Source organism: Podarcis pityusensis (assembly GCF_964106645.2).
Source record: "Podarcis pityusensis genome assembly, chromosome: 10".
NCBI lineage: Eukaryota > Metazoa > Chordata > Lepidosauria > Squamata > Lacertidae > Podarcis > Podarcis pityusensis.
This window is the reverse complement of record NC_138035.1, coordinates 31,949,064-31,968,821: the sequence shown is the minus strand read 5'-3', so window position 1 is coordinate 31,968,821 and position 19,758 is coordinate 31,949,064. Positions and strand designations below refer to the sequence as shown.

The window sequence follows — 19,758 nt, the reverse complement described above, 5'->3', positions numbered from 1 at the left end:
AAGCCCCATAAATATGTTTTATAACCAGCCTCTTGGCAGAAAAGAGACTGAAGCCTGGTTCAGTTTCTCAGGCCTCCGCAAAAGCTACATAAAAAAACCTAAGAGTGTGCTTAAGCTAGAATAAAATAAGGGCACACCTACAGTGTAAACTTAAAACTAAGTTAACCGCCCTGAGCTCCCTACAAAGCAACTTCAGTGAGGGACTTAAAGGCCTATAAACCCCATGGCAGTTACACAGATTAAAAAACAGGTTTGTTTCTGCAGAGCGGATTGCCCAGGGACAGACCTTTATTAGTGAATAGTCTCAAAAGTAGTGCAGCCTTTCAGAAGTGATCAATAAGTAAGGAGGGCAGTTCTCTACTCGTAAATACTACTTGTGTGTCTCATATTACTTTCTTTCTCTGGACCTTTAAAGAGGACAAAGAGCACAGGCTTCACCTGGGGTTCCATCACAGCCATTGAAGAGGAACACTCCTGCGTACAGCAGAATAAACAGCTTGTACATGACTCCCAAGAGGTTAATTTTTAAAAAGATGAATCTAGGCAGCAGACAGAAGTGTCTCTTTACTTACCCTGAAGGCAAGCAGAGTGCTTAGTACAGTGTACAATAGTGCAAGGACAATCTATGGCCACGTTTGCACTAAATCATAATTTTGCGCAATGTGCACAAGCTGGAATGAACCTGAATGTGCCTCTGACTCATGTACAGTGGTACCTCGGGTTAAGTACTTAATTCGTTCCGGAGGTCCGTTCTTAACCTGAAACTGTTCTTAACCTGAAGCACCACTTTAGCTAATGGGGCCTCCTGCTGTTGCCAGAGCACGATTTCTGTTCTTATCCTGAAGCAAAGTTCTTAACCTGAAGCACTATTTCTGGGTTAGCAGAGTCTGTAACCTGAAGCGTATGTAACCTGAAGCGTATGTAACCCGAGGTACCACTGTACTCCTTTTCCCACCCTCAGCCACTTATTCTGCATCGGGGTGGGGTGGAAGGAAGCTTGAGGATTTATTTGGCTCATTCCATTACACATCCCAGTACACTATAAATAAATAAAATATGGTTGAGTGTGAAGTGCCAACACACAGCCAATCTTGCAGACACCAACTATGTTTTGCCCTCTACATTTACCATGTTTGCTCTTTCAACTGTTCCAACCTGTGCAGGGCAAGAATAATATGCTCATGCATTTCTCCTTACCAAAAAGCAGAGAGGTGATGCCAGACTTCCTGCGCTGCGTCCTGCGTCGCACAATCTGAGAGAGACAGAAGACCAAGACTCATTAAAGAGAGAATATAGTAAAAACGCTATAGTGACATTATGTTCAGTATGGTAAAACAGATCTTGTGGGTCACGTACATCAAACATACATACATACATACATACATACATACATACGTACAAATTTTTATTTGTATGCCACCTTCCCACAGTTCAAATCATGCTCAAGGCAGCTTACAACACAAAAATAATACATAACTGCAACATAATGAAAGTAGTCATAAACAATAAATAAAACATCAAAGAATACGCAACCAAACGGAACAATTTCCACATAAATAACAAGATCTAAAATAAAGATACAAAAAGCCAACAGCAAGAACCTCTCCCTCAAACAACATGCCAGCCCAAGGGGGATAGAAAAAGAGAAGTATGGGTGACCAGAAAAGCTATACTGGACATAGCAGGAAGTATGGGAAGTCTTGCAGCACGTCTTCAATAATACATCCAAGACTGACTCAACATCACTACCACTACCTATGAACAACAAAGGCAACAGAAGCCAAGCCTGAGAAAGGAAATATTTTTTAACTTGTGATTCCCAAGAGCTTTAGAAACACACCTTTGATAAGTTGACAGAAGCCCCTGCATTGAGCAGCTGCCCTTGGTCCGCAATGAGGTAAGCCAGGTGCTTGCACCTCTGAGTCTCCACTGCCACGTCCGTCAGGGACCCAGCAACACGCATGGCTTCCTGCAGGAGCACGTCTGGATCTTCAATTTGAGAGGGGATGTCCGAGAGTGTGTTGAAGATGGAGGCAGAGTTCTCTGACTGAATCAACTCATCTTCCTGCATTAACAGGAACGAGGCATTCTGCGTGTTATGCTCTGGAATACCCTTGCAATTCTCACAGCCCCATTATCTGCATCTAACTCTATTCCCATGATGAAAGTTTGCATGGTGAATGCAGGACAACAATTAATGCATACTTCCGTTAATCTCCCTTTGCACCCAATTATTTTCCTATAAAGGAATTCCTTAATGCTACACTGAATTTCAGCCACACATCAATTTGCCCAACACAGAACCAGAAGAGCAGAGGTTATTTCTCAAAGTGTTTCTTGAAACAGATCATTGTCAACAATCCCAGTCTATATGCTAGTTCGCTGGCATTATTCAGAAGACAAAAAAGCAGCAAAGGCAACAGCGGGTGGCAAAAGGAGCTACTGCACACCCAGATTTCAAAAGAATGATATATGGCATTTTTTGTTTTTCTTTCCTTACACACACAGACCGCCTCTCATAAAGGATTCCCCAAATACCTAAGATGGGGGTGGGGAATCGGGAGAGCAGTCCCTGTATATAAAAACTCATTCCATGAGGGGAAAGCAGAGGAGTGTTGCTTACCTTCATGCTGAGCATGCCCAGTGTGACCTGGAAGAGAACTATGGAGCCCTGGTAGAAAAAGAGGTCCCAAATTCGTAGCAACAGCTTGATATGCACAACACTAGCAAATGATGTGAGGAACCAGTGCAGGGTGATCAAGGAGAGCTCTGTGAATGGAGACCGTAAAGAAGGTGTATCATTCTAGTTTACCAGTCACCCACACGAGGAAGAATCCATCCTACCCCTGCCCTCCATAGAATCACTTTCCACTTCCAACATAAAACAGAGAAGACTCACATCTATTCCAGATAATCTACCCATGTCATTATGATTGTAACAGTGCAGGCAAATATAGCTCCCTTCTCAGTCCTTTTCACTATGTCAAGCCAGAGCCAAATAAACAATGATAAGCTTGCCTACAATAAACTTGCCTACAGACTGTGGTTTGCTTGGGGCAAAACAACCTACAGTCCTAGTTCAGACAGCATACTAAGCAAAGGACTGTGGTTTGCTTGCTACTAGTATGCAGGAAAAGTGGCCCAGAGAGGCACATTCACAGCAAACCATTAACTATAGCTTACCATAACAAGCAAATGAGGCCACTGAGAATATTTCCGCTTAAAACAAGAATTTTCAAATAGCACAAGAGATTATGTACACACAAGCATATATTTCCTTCCATTTCAACCCAAATACCAAGCTAAAGTGACTCATGCTCAAAAGCATGTTTGACTCATTTGCACTACTACATTCCCTTAGCAGCCACATGCACAGTGTGCTAACAATGTGGCTCACAGAAGAGAGTTGGACCCTGAAGCTCAAAACCTTCAGCTGCCCAAGGGAGGCTCTCACCAATGTCATGCTCCTGGAGTAGTTTGTCCAGCTGTGGCAAGTACTGCACAATGAGATGCCGCAAGACGCGCTGGTCAGTCTGGACGCCCATCAGAGTAGTGTTGAAGTAGGAGGCCGGCACCAGGTCCTCAATGATAGCACACATCATCCAGAAGGCATCTTCCTCTTCCAAGAAAAGAAGTAAGGAAGCGACTACCTAGCAGCAGAGGAAAACATGGAGATAAACTGAAAAGCATCTGTAACAGCCCACTGGTGGCCTCCCTCACAGGAGCAGATTTTTAGGGATAGAAAGCAATTAGCCATGGTGAGAACAGGATATTAGATGATGAGGAGCATGCAAAGCAGCCTCATAGTTTCAGTAAAAGGATAATAATGGGATAATGGAAACCTCTGTGACTCCAGGAAAACTTATTTATTTGAGCTATTAATATACTGTTTAATTGCCAAAGTTCTTCTATAAGAGGGAGAAGGATCCTTGGGCTCAGGGCCAACTGTGGCCCTCCAATCCTCAGACCACATCCCTACCAGCCCTGCTTTGCTTGGTTGGAATGTGTCCTTGAACTATGATACTTGCCTGCCTGGGTAGAGAGGGGTGTGTCTAGGAAGTAGCTTACCACACAAGGCACAGCGCACATTTATTGCTCTGCACAGTTGGTTGTCCACTACTGGCTGGTTGACCAGAAGGGAATGCTGCCCTTATCGTTTCTTTTTCTAAGTTTGTGCTTATTTTGTTCTCATTTATACAAAACTTCCATTTTCTGAAGGAAGTCTTATTTCCCCCGCCCCCAAGTTTCCTCTACGAAATCAAACATGACTGTGCTAAACTTTTTTGGCGATTGTCCATCTGAATATATATGCTGAATTTTATAGTGCGGTTTAACGACACTTAGATGTCACAAGAGGCCCTGAATACTACTTAAAATTAAGTGCAGGGCCATCTCCATGACCGTCAGCTCTAGGGTACAGTCATTTAGCCTTTCTAGTAATTGTACTTTTTTGTTGTTACGGGAACACACGCTGATTCAATCTACGTGAGGATAACTGAAGTCACTCGTAACTACATTTCCTCATTGGATGCAGCTTTTGATTTAATTCTCCATCTCATAAACAACCAGAGCATTTTTGTCAGGCGGGCAATGATGCATCCCCAGAATTAAATGACCCTTGGGCCTGGTAATTCCTTAGAGCAGTCTGCTCCTTTTGATATTTCTAGCTTGTTGGAATGGATGTCCTCAGGTGTACAGAGTGACAGCGCCTCCAGTTCACCCTTACTTGCACTTCCTAGAGGGTTAGTATCTGTAGACTGACTTGTCCGCCAGTTTTCCATTGCATAACTTTGGGCCACTCTCTCAATGTGAGCCAAGTTGGGAGCTTGTGCTGCAGGCTGGCTTACATATGATTTAACTAAATTCTAAACAGAATTATGAATAGGGAGCAATGTAGCCTAAGTTCATAAAGTAACCTTGATTCTAACCTATGGTGCTAATAACTTTGCTAGTCAGAGGTAGCTCAAGAGCCTTTGGTGAGCCCTGCCACTCAAACGGCCTTCATTTCTCCCCATCACAAAGACTTTGAGCTGCAGTGACTATTACATGGGCAAAGCGGGGGGTGTTGATGAAAATGGCACATTGCCCCTGCTGAAACATATAGGACATCTAACTGCACAGATGACTGTAGGAATCTCCTACTTCCAATTCTTGGTGGCTGTTTCTGAGGATGTGGAGGTTCTCCAAGTTACAGTGGCTATACCTGAAACAGGCTACTTTATGGCTTACAGCTGGGTGTTAGCAAAAACTCACCCTGGTCATCCTACTCCTGGCAGGAGTAATATATTATGTTTAGTGGTGCCATCACCTCTGCAGTAAACTTATTTTATTATTTCTACTGGATAAAAAAAAGTATGTTGCTGCCTATACAGGTACCTGTGAATTCCTCTCACCTGCTTGTGAGCAGAGTCCCAAGGGAAACAATAACAACTCACATATAACCACAATAGGAGAGGTTTATTTACCATGCCAGTGCCTTGACAATAGCCTATTTCGGGATACAGCCATGCCAGTCCCCGGAGAATTCTGCGTAGCCGCGGCACTCCAATACTATTCATGTTGGAAAAGCAGGCATTGCTGGGCATGGTGCGGAGCAAATCTTTCTCAATCTAACAGAAATCAAGTATCACAGATTAGCATTCTAGACTCAGTTAGCAATTATCCTCCCCATCTTCTTTTTTCTTTCTCTAGTCCCCTGGGCTGTCCTTACATTCTTTGCACCCCCACAAAGTAGGCCTGTAGTCCGAGGCTGCCATTTCACCTCAGAATGGGAGCCTCACAAAGAGCATGCAAACTTCCATCCATTCCGTATAATGCCTCATCTGCAACCGGAAGTGAACTGCTCAAAGTGAGTGAGTAAGAAGCACATCTCTTACTGCACACTCAAGATAAAAATGTACCAAATAGTACTGGGTTTTATGTGCCAATGCACATTCTAGCAGTTTCCCCCCACTAAAGCAGCCTGGATGAGACCCTGACTGCCACAAACAGTATCAATGGTGCCATTGTGAGAGGGCCTATTAGCAGGTTTCTTCAACCTGGTGCTCTCCTGATGTTGTTGGACTTTGGCTCCCAACAGAATGGCCAGAGATGATAGGAATTGCAGTCCAAAACATCTGGATGGTACCAGGCTACCAAAGCCTGCTTTAAGGGTTGACTTTTGCTTCAGAAGCCTTGCCCAGTTCCAAAGGCTGTCTTGGATGCCTCTACTCTGTGATTCTTTTTCTTCCTGCCTACTTGAAGCAAAAAAATATTTACCTTCCAACGACTGGTGACAGATTAGTTACAATGGGGGGAAGGAAGGCTCAACTTTATGCACCTTGCAAAAGGTATGAGATCTGAAGGAGGCACGCACAGCGCTATACATGGCATCTCCCATTTTGCTTTATTTATAAAGTTGCTTCGTCTTCCCTACTAGTTTTACAAAGTCCTGTCTCCTTCATTAGGTTGTTGGTGTTTGCCCTTAATGGGCTGAGAATCACTCATTAATCTAAGGGTAGATGTACCTCATATATTTAAAGCACATCTAATGCATGTTTAAAACACATGGCTTTTCACAAATATTCATGGGAACTATAGTTTGTTAAGGATGCTGGAAACTGTGCCTCTATGAGGGGGACTTCGCAGGATTCTTTGGGGAAAGTCATGTGCATTAAATGCGTGTTGGAAGTACTTTAAATGTATGGTGTGGATCTGCCCTAAGAGTCTGAGGATTAAAAGCTAGGACTCAGTGGTGCTATTTGGAACTTAAGACACACAACCTTGTATAGTGATCTCCAGTCTACTTCTTCACATTTTGTTCAGTGTTTATATCCAATAGCAAGAGTCTGAGCAAAGCGCCTCATGAAAACATGTTAGTGCATCAACAGAATAATATTTTATGCAAACTCTATGCCTAAAGGGTAATTAGCTGCTGCTGAGTGGCAAGAAGATTTGTGCTGGCTGAGAGAGATGCTTACAAAGTTCTGTACCTAGACCTCAAAACTTCCTACCTTCTAATGATTGAAGATTTTATTCTTTTCCTTTTAGCATGATGGCAGCAAGTGCGCAACACCCCCACCCCTCTTTGTTCTACATAAACTTTAAATCCACGGAGGTGATGTTTGGTAGTAAATCCTTTCTTGGCCAATATCAGGAGGAACACTGTGAGCCAATCCCTCTAAGCTCATTTTCAGCACTAGAAGAGAACTACCAACTCCGAGAAACTGAGTGGGTAACCCCCTCCTTCTCTCAATCGCTGCTCTTAATCTTTCCTTTCTTCCACCCACCTGATAGAGCGCCCTTTCTTGAGCCCCAAGAACTAACCCATGGCAAAGTACCCACTTGTTTGGCAGCAATGGTTTCATCATTTGAGCTGTTTTTCACAATTTCCCGATATGACATTTCTGAATTTCGCTTCTTCTGCAGAGCACCTGACAGTCTCATCCACAGCTGGGTGAAATGAAGGAAGAAAAGGTTTTATGATTAAGACAGGAAACCTCACCAGCAAGCTCTCCTCCCCTTCATGATTAACCAGGAATGCCTCACCTGTGGCCTCATGCTATGAGGAATGCCAGCCAACACCAATGATCGCAGCTTATCGGAACGTGGAAGTGTGACTTCTATCTTGTCCCAGGTGAGGTCCCCCACGTCATGGTTGTGTGTGAATTCCAAGTGGGCCTGCCATTTCAGCCTGTGCTGTGGCTCTTCAACCAGTGGGATCCCCAAGAGCTTGCTGGAGTTTGGCTCCGCACCATCTGTAGCAAAGAACACCAGCTTTAGGTGTGGGGAAGAAAGTAGCAAGTAGCCTTCTACATCTGAAAAATAATAATTCCTTGAAAAGCTGGACTTTACAATCTAGAGAGTCAAGAATTCAGTTGTGCATGCTTGGACAACTGTATAACTAAGTTCCAATTCTGATCCCAAAGCATGCACAGACCACCACCATTGGTGATGTTGAAAAATCCACTCTGACAGTCCCTTATGAGGTATATGGGCACCAGCCAGTTGAAATTCAAACAGGAAAATGAAGGTGTTTACTTTTCCATTTGAACATTTGTATTCTGGCTCATATGAAATGCCTAAAGTGGCTAGCTGTCCTAATATTTATTATTTGCATATAGATTTCTATACCACTAAATCTTCTGAAAACAATGTACACAAATAATAATAATAATTTTATTATTTATACCCCGCCCATCTAGCTGTGCTTCCCCAGTCACGCTGGGTGGCCTCCAGCAGCTGTCCAGGGTTTCAGACTCCGCTGGTTTCAAGAACTTGAGCCCAGACAAACACATAGATGGATTGCAGCTTTAAAATACATACAAGCAACACCCTGATCCTATCCTGGTTGTCACCTCCATGTCTTTTCAAGAAGGAAAAGCTGCTGTTTATATACATGTGCACTGTTCCTAAATGACATGTTACCAAGAATGTTATCGTGTTAGTAAAGCCTGAAGTTAATTTCTTTAGAGGTCAACTGCTTGCAAAGCACCACCAGAATCAAGAGTTGGAAAGGGACTGCTGGGAATAAGTGACTTCTGAAGCACAGCCCCAGGGAGATCTTGTCACAAGTTACACCACAGAAATAAAAGGCCTTGCCTTCTTTGTCTACCCGGAAACCAAATTCATCATACCGGAACTCTGGCTGTTCAACAGATTCTTCTTTCTGGAAAACCGAAGAAAAGAATTGCGTTCCATTCTTTGCCACTAGGTGATACAACACTTTTACACACTGCAGGCATCCAAAATAAAATTGGGAGCACTCTATGCATTTGTGCTGTACTCTTATAGCCTATATAAATAACTTCCACAGTAAATCTAGGAAGAACATGTTGGGAAGATATTTCCATTGGAGATTTTTTGCCTTGCTTCTCCCAACCTTAACCCCTTCTCATTATTTAAAGGGCATCAAAATCCTACAGACTGATGATTTGGTCACTCATTGGCTCAGTCTACATATTATTCTATGTGTACATATACTGTATGCACAGGAAACACTGCTCCCATTTATGCTTCTCCATGTGTGTGCATCCTTAGCAATGCTTGTCACAACTACTTTTCTAGTCTAGACACAATTAATACTTCAAATTATGTACTGTTTAAACCACTTAAGCACAATATTGTTCCAAATTCTAACATGCTAAGATTAGTACCAAAGCAGTCCCAATTTCTTTTGGATGTAAAGATCTACCACAGAATTCCTGATTCAACCTGGGGATTGCTGTTAATCCAGATGGCCCCAGAAAACATTTGTCAGCCTAACCCTGTTGTCCTTGAATGCGAGTTTTGAGCATCACCAAGCAGTTGTACATATAACAGTGCCTATCATGCAAGCAGCTGCCTATTTATTTTATCAGTGTAAGGGTTCCTTACTGGCAGCCTTTATCCCAATGGACTCTATGTTTCACAGCTGATTTTTCATTTTATATGTTGTGCCAGGCACATGCACTTCTAATTAAATTTATAGACTATTCATGTGTGAAACCTCTGGCAAGGTCTCAAGAGCGTGGCTTCCACTACCCAGTCTTTTTAAAAGGGTATACACAGCCCCCAGAAGTATTTTATACCCTGGCTTCTTTACCCAAATGTAAGACATAATGCAAGATCAGACATAATTTGTGTTTAGGTTACCAGCTAATAAACTATTAGAGTCAGGCTCTATATCAGATTTTGCCAGCAGTGCCAATTTACCTGAGAGCTCCATTCATGCTAGAATGAATGCAGCTGCTGAACCAGCAATTAAATGCCACAAATGCCTAGAAGGGTACTTGAAGACACATACAAACATTCATAATGACACTACTGTTTACTATTCAACAATGAAAGAGAAATTAGGTGCAATATTTATTATTTCACTTTGTCTTATAGTAGTACCTGGGCATATTTTGCCAAGATCTCCTGAGGCCATATGCTGGGTGTGAGAGCAGAGAAGGGCCCACCAGCAGTAGGGGTACAGCTTCCTATATGTAAAAACATTACAAACATACACAACCATGGAACACAAGGGACAGGAAAGTCACACTAACACTTCTGTGATTAGCCAATCCTAAAACACTTCATGAGACTCTGTCTCCAGTTTTGTGCTACTAAAGTCCAGAAATCACCATAAGGAAACTGTGGACACATGGAAACATGGAAAAGCAACTAAATTATGCAGGATAGCCCAAGTAACTCAGATATGTATGTAGGATTAAATTCATTTTTCACAAGCATGGGAATAACTATTGTTCTAGAAGGGGTGGGGGGAACAGATGGAAAATTCCTCTGAATATACCATGTGAACCCCAATTCTTCTCAAACCTTTGAAGTGATAAATTCTAAACACACTTATTTCAGCACAGCTTCTTATTGCCTTCTTTTATTGACAACCAGGAAAGTATTCCTAATGTATTAGTTAGGGGCATTGTAAACCAGTCATGGCCTTGCTAGAGATCTTTACTCAGACCCAGACTTTCTGCAAGCAGAAAAGCTACTCATACTATGGGGCCTTTGTTCCCCTTTCTTTTCCGACCCATCCCAAAAAGCTGCTTGTGAGGATTAGGGATACCTTCAGAATGGCCCAGGAGGGAGTACAGAACACAGTGGGAGGGAAGAAACTGCAAGAATCCAACCACTGACACATTCAAGCTTCTTCTTCATTGTGTATTCCCCCATCTACTGCAATCTCCCATACTCCGTTCCTCCTGAGCAGCTTTGGGGGGCAAAGGGGACTGCAATGGGGAGGAAAAGGTGGGAAAAAATGGCCTTCCACTCAAAAATCCGGATCAAGCCAGTGATTTACATATTCTGTTCTTGTAAATATGGTAGTGTTAACTGAGTTTTCTGTCTGAGAGCTAGGGAAAAGTAAGTGAAAAGATGTCTGTGATTCTGTGTGTCCGATCTGATGAGCAGCCTGACTCTCTGAAGTTTCAAAACACTACATGACACATGTAGCTAACTGGAATAAAGTTAACAACACTGGTATGGTTGGCTTGGTCTTTTCTGAAAATTGGAAGGATTTTGATAAAGTATCAAAATTACTAATAATTGATTAAGGGCTTACCTGACATGGTGGCAGTGGAATGTGGGCAATGGTGGCTATTTTACTCTTCAGAAGGTCACTGCCCTGTTACAACATAGATGCAGGCATAATACAGAAAGAATAAAGCAATTAATCTTGGGACCAACAAACTATGCATAACAAGTATAGTTGATTCACAGTTAGCTGCTCTCTAATCAGAGCCAACACTAGTTAAATCAATCCTTACCAAATAAACTTATTTCTATGTTCCAAGAGTAACTCTATGTCAGGAGTCAACACATAAAGGAAGCCATTCAAGTGTAGGAAATGAAGTATTGGAATTCAAATGTCTGCTCATTTACAGAATAACCCTGGGCATGTTCGCATCTTGGTTAGTGTAATATACCGTATACATGCAGGCCCTACTTATCAAAGGCAATGTGTTCCCGGGAAACCGTTTGTTAGGCGAGAGTTCGCATAACAAGTCCACGATTTACATTATTTCTTTTGGAAATATTTTTTTTTAAAGCATTTATTAATTTTCCAATAAGAACATCTAATTAAGATATCAAATCAAATCAAATAAAAAAAAACACTAAAATAAAAAAGTTCAATTGTCTTCCAAATTATAATCTTAATTTTTATTTTTATTTTGAAATATTTCTAATGCAGGATGTGTATGATCTCCTTCCCCCATCTCTCCACGGTTTCTTCCTGAAATGGCTGCAGTCCATCAGCAAAAGAGAGACAAATAAAAACAAACAAACAAACTAATTTATCCAATCTCTCCTGCTCCCATCTCCCTCTGTCCATGGTTTCTGTCTGAAAAGGCTGCCTCCAGACAGCAAAGCACAAACAAGGAAATAAGGAAGCCAAATGTTCGGATATCTGAGTCTGCAGTGCAAATAATGAAGTTTGGGCATAATTCTTTATATGCAGATAAGTGATTTTAAGATAGCAAGTGAACAGATAGCAGGGTCTACATGTATATGTTTGTCCTAGCACAGATTATGTCTGATCTTGCATTATGTTTGTCCTAGCTCTTAAACTGACACTGGTGTAGTTTTCCAGCATTATGGGGCAGGTCTAAATGTTAAGCTTTAAATTAAAAGTAACAGAATGAGTACAGCTTCCTGTAATTAAAGCATGAAGATGGAAGTATTGACAAGCAGGATATAATAGCATTTAATTTAACGATTCAGCTACACAAGTCTAGCTAAGGGAGTCACCATGACACTTTATGTCCATTTAATAATAATAATAATAATAATAATAATAATAATAATTATTATTATTATTATTATTATTATTATACCACGCCCATCTGTCTGAGTCTCCCCAGCCATTCTGGGCGGCTTATAGCACACAAACAATGTAAAACATTAGACATTAAAAATTCCCTGATACAGGTCTGCCTTCAGATTTTCAACTCCAACCTTTCCAGAGAAATGTTAACACCATTGACTGTCTCTGTAAAAATAATACATGATGTCCGCTACACAGGTTTTCCTTGACAGCTAGTAGTTGGTAGTTGGTATATGCCAGGGGTGGAAACCTGTGGCCCTCCATACACTGCTGGACTTTAGCACCCAACAGTTGCAACCAATGGCTAGGAATTATGGGAGGTGCAGTCCTACATCACCTGGGGGCCCAACAGTTCCCCATTACTGGTGTTTACTATCAAATATAAATACAAACCTGACACAGTAGGCCTCAGAGGTTCACTGCTTGTTGCTTTTCCCAAGCAAAAGCAGACATTGCCGGGACTGAAATGGTTCAGAATCTCCACGTTGGAGGCTACTGCAAGAAACAAGTCAAACAGACCTTCACAAAGATGAGCAGTGACAATTCTTTTGTTTCTAAATTTGAAAACCTGTTCAAGTTTCTCAATACTTGAACACACTTTCTCGATACAGTTTTCTCACCTGTCACTTTCACTCTGAGTAGCAGCAAGAAGTGAAAATCACTTTCTTGAGAAGTTGCATTTCCTCACAACTTGAATATAATATCAAAATGTTGTTACACTGGAAGACCTCTTGGTCACTAAGGGATTTGTACGGTGGCCTAGTTACTCTTGGGCTTGATTCCCATTTTTCAGACCAGGAAATCTCAAGGAACTATTCCAAGGCAAGAATGAGAGAAAAATTCTAGAGCACCCTATATGTTCAAAGAACTACATAAATTATTATAAATAATATGGTAGTCCAAGGCTGCCTAGACTATCATGTTCATAAATCAATTTTGCAGCATTCTACTAATCCCTGCCTCTGCTGCATTTTGGGGCTGCCTGCATGGTTCCTGAGCAATATCTACAACATGGAAGAAAACTATCTAAAGTTTTGAGGTGACTGTCGGAAACATCATTTTAAAAGTTTTTTTTTTAAACCTGCAGAAAATTAAACCAATGTTGGATGCAAATTTTTGTCTCAGTCCTAATTCATATACAGAGACACTTTTTCACTCCTATGAAGATCTATTATCATCATTATTACTAAAATTTGTATACTGCCTTTCATCTGAAGATCATAGCATAGAAATACAAAATGAGAGCGCAAAATACATATTAAAACACAAACCAAACAACAAATCCATAATCCCCATCCCACACACACATTTAAAAGGCCATGGAATGTTAATCAGTCAATGGCCTGGTTATAGAGAAATGTTTTTGCCTGGCCCATAAAGATATGTAATGAGGGCACCAGGCAAGCTCTAAACAGCTTGGGACACAGATATCTGCAAGAATGCCTTCTTGAATAATAGCTTGCCCATGTTTCAAGATCAGCAGATGAGTCCTCGTGGTGCTCTCTTCTCAGGACAAGGTATGTGGAAAAAGGCATTTGCAGTGGCAGCTCCTTTTATGTTGAGCTCCCTCCCTATCAAGGTGCATTTGGCCTCACCTTTGGCAGATAGTTCAGCTGCACCTTTTTTAGCAGGTGCCTGAAGAGGGAAGGACCTGATTGCTGCTGCTATTAGCAATTGCACTATAGTGATTTGTTATGTGCTTATGTGGATTGTGTTATTTTATGGATTTTATGCATTGCGTTATTAATTTGCCTGTTATAAACTGCCCTGTGACTTTTGCAGAGGATAGTATATCTAAATAGATACACTACTCAGGTGTCTACTCAGAAGTAAGTCTTACAGAATTCAATGAGGCTTACTCCCAGGTTTGTGGAGTTAGGATTGCAGACTAACAAATCCATTGTCACAGACAAGAGTACTCCATCAGAGTACTCCAACATGGAATGTGAAAGACAATATGTATCAGAGAAAGTCATATTGCCAAGGTCCTTTACAGACTAAGGTAATAAAGGCAGTTATGTGAGAATTTCTTTCTCCTCTAAAATAATAGGCAGCCATGTCTAATGTGTTGCATGATCACCAGCCCACTCCTCCTACCTATTCCCTCCCACCCCTGCACAGCTCACTAAACTTATTCATAAATAGCTGAATATTAAATAAACTGAACTAGGTGGGCAGGTTTTTCCTGCCTTTGGTTGCTATGGAGCATTCCTTAGCAACTGCTTTCAAGACCTGACAAAGAGGAAGAGATTCAGGCAAACACAGCACTGCTAAAGGAAAGTTGCAAAAGAGGGTGGATGAATCACACCTGGTGACCAGAAAGGGGCCATAAATTGGGATGCAAGGAAGGAGGAGACTAAGTTATGGGAACCAAGCCAGACATCTAGGGTTTATAGAATAAAGGTGTCAGTCTTATACTAAACTAAACTCCTTTCTCAAGCAGAGCTGTTCTATTAAGCTTCTACCTGTAAAAAAAATATTGATGGTTTTCATAAGTCTACTAAACATTTAGTGCTGCTTTTCAGAGCTGAAAAAACAAGGGAACAATATTAATGCTATCTCAACTCTCTACAAAGATAAATATCAGGTCACTCCATTAAAAATCCTTCACATGGCTGGACATTAATGTCAACAGGTGATATCCAATGTTAGTGATAATCACTCAGTTTAGGTCTACCTAAATATGACTTAGTTGGTTATTTATTACCCAATGTGTTCCTACCTATTTATGTGCCATCACATACCTAAATGCACTTCTGCAATGACATTTTATTCAGGTGAACAAGAGCCCAGGGCAACTCATAATTATCTGAAATAGTTTGGCAGCATAGTCTGCAGTACTGCTATAAACATATTATTTAACCAAGAGGTAAACCCAAGGTAAACCAACTTTATTAAACAAAGAATAACAAGTGGCATTACAAGAGCTCCAGCAAGGACTCTGCCTACCGAGACTGCCGACAAGGCCCTATCATGTGATGAGTACCTTTCAATCAAGAGAACTTTGAGACACATTTTAAGCAAAGAGTACCAAATATTAAGTTCTTTCATTCTTGCTACACTTTCAGAATGCGGGAGGGGAGATCCTAGATAGAAGGCAACAAAATTAGTGCTGCATACTAGCAATGCAGAATTCTTAAATATTTGGTGACAAAGTAATACAATATATTGGAAATATCTTCCAGGAGTTATCAAGGAATGTATAAGATATGTTTTGGAGTTCACTATAGAGGTTATTTTGCTGAAGAATTGAAGAAATTCTATTTTTTTTTAAAGAGCAACGCTTGACAATTTATTAGCAGAATCCAAAATTATTGCAAACATTTGAAAATGTGACCAAAAAATGTTAATGAAAGAATGGCCAAGACAAACATATAAAACACATTAGTAATAGAGCAATAAATACAGAAATAAAGTCACAACTGATTTGCCTGATGCCAGGGGAACCAGAACACGAACAATGTTTGTGAAAGCAAAAACGATTGATGTTATAAAGCTGCTGGTGGTTTAGATTCTGTAGCCATTTTATGTAATTTTCCAGTTAGTTTATTAGAAGATGATTTAAGGATAGTAAGTTTTTTTTAAAAAAAGAAATATGAAATATTTCCTTAAAAATACCTCGTATAGATCTTAAAAAGGTATTAAAATATAGACATGAGAGGGAAGCAACTGATTCACTATAGATTAACATTCTAATAGCCCTTAGTCTTTAGGTGTTTCCTTGAGTGAGCTAGGCCCATGCAAACGATAAAAGCTGTTCAACATGACACGTGGAATTTGTAAAAACTCAAGCTACGTAGTATGGTGAAAAAGGGAAGGTTATGTCAACTGAAGGAAGTGTTAAGGCCACTCCTTATACCTATTCTTATCCCATCTGTCATGAATGTCTACTTCTCTATTGTTTAGTAGAAGCTAAGAAGAGCTCCTCCCCATTCAGAAATCAAATATTAACTTGAAGAATTAATGCCAATTCTAGGTAAAGCATACACACCTGCAACAGGGCAGTAACAGATAAGAGAGGTAAGGGTAGGATCAGGAGAACATCTGTTGTGGTTTGATTTGTTAAATGAATATTTTTTCCTGAGGGTTTATTAAAGCAATATGCTAGTTACAGTGCATAAGGGATTTTGTATGAAGTTTTAAAGGGACACAAGCAATGTGGATTGCTGAACATGTTTTCATATTTAACTCTACAGAATCCCACATGTAACATGTCCCCAAGTGAGAAATGCTGAAAGTCAAACATCCCTAACTCCTGCAAAGAGACTTTTGGCACCTTCAATGACTCACGGATGTTCAGTCCCAAACATTACATTACTTTTTGCCTTGTTACCTGGACAATAATATATTGCCTTACACATCACTATAATAGACTGTTGCAAAGCAAAACATGGGATAATTAAACAGAAAGTTGTAATTCTGTAATCAAAAGGAACTACAGCAATTGCTGAAAATCAACTATCCTTGGTATTTTGGAAATACCAAAAATACACCACTTCAGAAGAACTTTCTCACATAAACTCAGACGTTTGTGTCCCTCGGACTCCAATGCGTTTTCACTTCTCTAGTTTTCTTACTTAAGGACCTTTATAAAAGCCTTTGTTTATTCTAATTCTAGGAACCCCTGAAATTGACCCTTATCCAAGGCACAGAGTTGAGCCCAATGCTGTGCATTTACAAGTGGAACAAGCTTCACTTGTGCCAAGAGACACCTCCCCTTCCTCCCATTGCCCCTGCAGTCCACTATGAGTTCCAAATCTGCTTAAGAGCATCCCCTAACCCTCCAGAGCAGTTTAGTGTAGGGGGCGCAGTGGAGAAAAGAGGACGGGCAAGTTGCATTGTGAGAGTGCACAACACTAGATTCTATCGTAAGCAGCTCTTAAGGCAAGGAATACATCAATACAGAACACTTCCATGCATGGTTACTCAAAAATAAATCCTATTGGGTTCTATGAGCTTAGTCCCAAATCTAACCAGGTCTACTCAGAAGTAAGTACAACTGAATTTAGTAGGGCATACTCCCATTTAAGTGGGATTAGGACTGCAGCCTAGCTGCATGTAGCATAGCAAGTCTACATTTACTTGGAAGTAAGTCACAAAGAATAAAGAACAGCTGTTATGATACAGTTAATTTAACAGCAAGTCCAGCTGAACTCACTAGGACTTATTACTGGATAAAGAGGCATAGGGTCGGTCTGTTAGAACTGAAAGATCACATGATTTGGCCACTTGCAAGCAATCAGCTACTTCAAAGGAGAAAACAGATCACATTACAGGACTGAGAACTAGAAAGGTTGAAAGAAAGGGAAACAAAAAATGAACAGAGAACATGCAAGGAAACAAACAAACAAATCTAATCATGAATGCTTTGAGGGGGGAAAATGAGTCAGAAAACTGCAGTGTGGTCCTGTGAGTCATCAAAGCACAACAATTAATCTTTCAATGAAATATTAAAAAATACTGGTATCACTCCAGATGAAGGAGCATGCCCTTTTTATAAAATGAAACTGGAATCTACAACAGCACCTGGCATTAGTTTAGGTAATCAGTGTAACTTAAGATAATGAAACTCAGATGAAGCAACAGCTTCTGAGATTCAATATCCTTGATCTGGATTTTTTTTCTTCCAGTAGACTGATTAGAATTCATAATGTGGGTACAAATCTGGCAAGTTCTAAACCTCAAGCTACATACTTGTAATAGGATTAGCGATATCTCAGAGTGTCATTATAGTGAATGGAGGGCACAAAAAGGGAGGAAAGCCTAGGCAAGCAAAGTAGTTATGTACAAACAGGAATTTGGTTGGGAGAGGGGCAGACAAAACAAAACCTGCCTCACAGCACAAGTACACACTGATCCGCATATGCATTTGGGACAGCCCTGTGCACAGAACAGTGCTAAAGGAATAGAAGATTTTGCTTTATGGACTGTTGTATTAATTGAAACCTTGTTTCTCCATACACCCTTCTAGAAAAATTGGATAGGATATAAACATGTTAGAAGAGGAAAGCATTAATAGATGGACACAAAAGCTTCAGAAACAGGGGGGAGATAATTAGAGGAAAGAGAAAAGCACTGCACAGGATGTTCTATGTCAAGCGACACCTGACAGTGCCATCAAGTGGGACATGTGTGAATGCAATAGAATTATTCTAGGTTACACATGCCCTTGTTACAACAACAGATATTTCCCTTATGAAATGCTAAAAATCCATTTCTGTTTAAAGGTATCCCATACAAAATATCACTCTAGTCTCCTCTACATAATATTCTCAATAATACAAACTAGTTAGCACACACTTATTTAAAGGAGCAGGGCAAAAGAAGTCAATAGTAGGAAAATTGGGTTACCTATTTATAGCTGGTCATACATTTAACTGTCTCCCCCCCCCCCCCTTACCTATGGATTGCTCTGTTGATCTGTGGAGGGGGAATCCAAAATCCATTGTAGTTTAATAACATTATTCAGAGTTTAATTAGATTAGAAAGTACTAGCTGAAAAACATTCTAATATAATTAAACATGCATAACCCTTCCTGACCCTCCATCTTACAAACTACAGATTTGGGAACTTTAAAAATAATACGTCTCCCTCCCCCCTCACACCGTTTTCCTTGTCCACTTTGGTAAAAGCTAGCCTGAAGAACACTTTTTCTGGAGGATGCAAAAGCTTGCTCGCTACTTTGTGAATTTTAGTTGGCCATCACAAAGGCATGACAAGACATGTGAGCCTCATCAATAAAGGATAAACTAGTCCTGACCTTGGTGACCACCTTCTTAGCCTGTTGAGTTTCGGAAGAGGAAGAAGCAGATACAACGCTGACACCCTCTCTGTCGGCTTCCATTTAGACCAGATGATCTGCTATCAGGCATAACAGTTTTGCTTCACCGAAAGAAGTGTCTCTCCTACTACAGTGGCAGCGTTTCCCTGACGGCCAGCCCGAGAACAAGACCTTAATTTCGCAGGGGGGGAGGAAAGGCGAAAGGTGCGGGGATTCCTAACCGTCTCCCCAAACCAGATCTACGTCATGTGACCCGTCAGCGCCCCCCCCACCTGATTTATGGCCACCTCTCTTCCACCTGCCTTCACCTGGGCGTGGGGGGGGCAATTCTTTTAAGGCTCCGGCCCTCAGTCGGCCACCCACATCGGGGGGGGGGGGCTGACCCTCAGCCACTCCGTCCATCCACACACGCAAACAGGACGCCTGTTCTCGGGGGTCCCCGCCTGCTGCTTCTTCCTCCTCCTCCTCTCTCCACACAAACCCCCTTGCCTGCTCCCCTCTTGTCTCCACCCACCAGCAACCCGTCCGTCTTGCCTGCCCGCTCGCCCGCCCGCCCATCCATACGGACTCCAGGCGCTCACCTTCGTCCACGGCTTCAGCCTTCCCCCACTTCTTCCCCGCATCTAGTTCCCGTCAGCGCCTACCGAACCCACGACGCATGCGCAGCAACCAAAGCCCCACCACGACCGT

At 41.3% G+C, this 19,758-nt stretch overlaps 1 protein-coding gene across 2 annotated transcripts in view; it reads right to left on the bottom strand.

The window, feature by feature from the left end:
- SGSM3 (small G protein signaling modulator 3) overlaps positions 1 to 19,758 on the bottom strand; it is a 26,949-nt gene extending 7,191 nt beyond the window's left edge. Inside the window, exons 1-12 of one of the 2 annotated variants that reach the window (XM_080971391.1) lie at positions 19,650 to 19,758; positions 12,680 to 12,781; positions 11,024 to 11,086; positions 9,856 to 9,941; positions 8,581 to 8,647; positions 7,528 to 7,736; positions 7,324 to 7,431; positions 5,466 to 5,609; positions 3,455 to 3,650; positions 2,624 to 2,769; positions 1,841 to 2,065; positions 1,198 to 1,252 (exon numbers count right to left, since the gene is read on the bottom strand). In XM_080971391.1, the coding sequence (XP_080827517.1) occupies positions 1,198 to 1,252; positions 1,841 to 2,065; positions 2,624 to 2,769; positions 3,455 to 3,650; positions 5,466 to 5,609; positions 7,324 to 7,431; positions 7,528 to 7,736; positions 8,581 to 8,647; positions 9,856 to 9,941; positions 11,024 to 11,030 (1,243 nt within the window). In that variant the 5' untranslated portion in view covers positions 11,031 to 11,086; positions 12,680 to 12,781; positions 19,650 to 19,758. Of the gene's footprint in view, positions 1 to 1,197; positions 1,253 to 1,840; positions 2,066 to 2,623; positions 2,770 to 3,454; positions 3,651 to 5,465; positions 5,610 to 7,323; positions 7,432 to 7,527; positions 7,737 to 8,580; positions 8,648 to 9,855; positions 9,942 to 11,023; positions 11,087 to 12,679; positions 12,782 to 19,649 lie in introns of those variants that run through there. The other variant, XM_080971390.1, reaches the window with a different exon arrangement.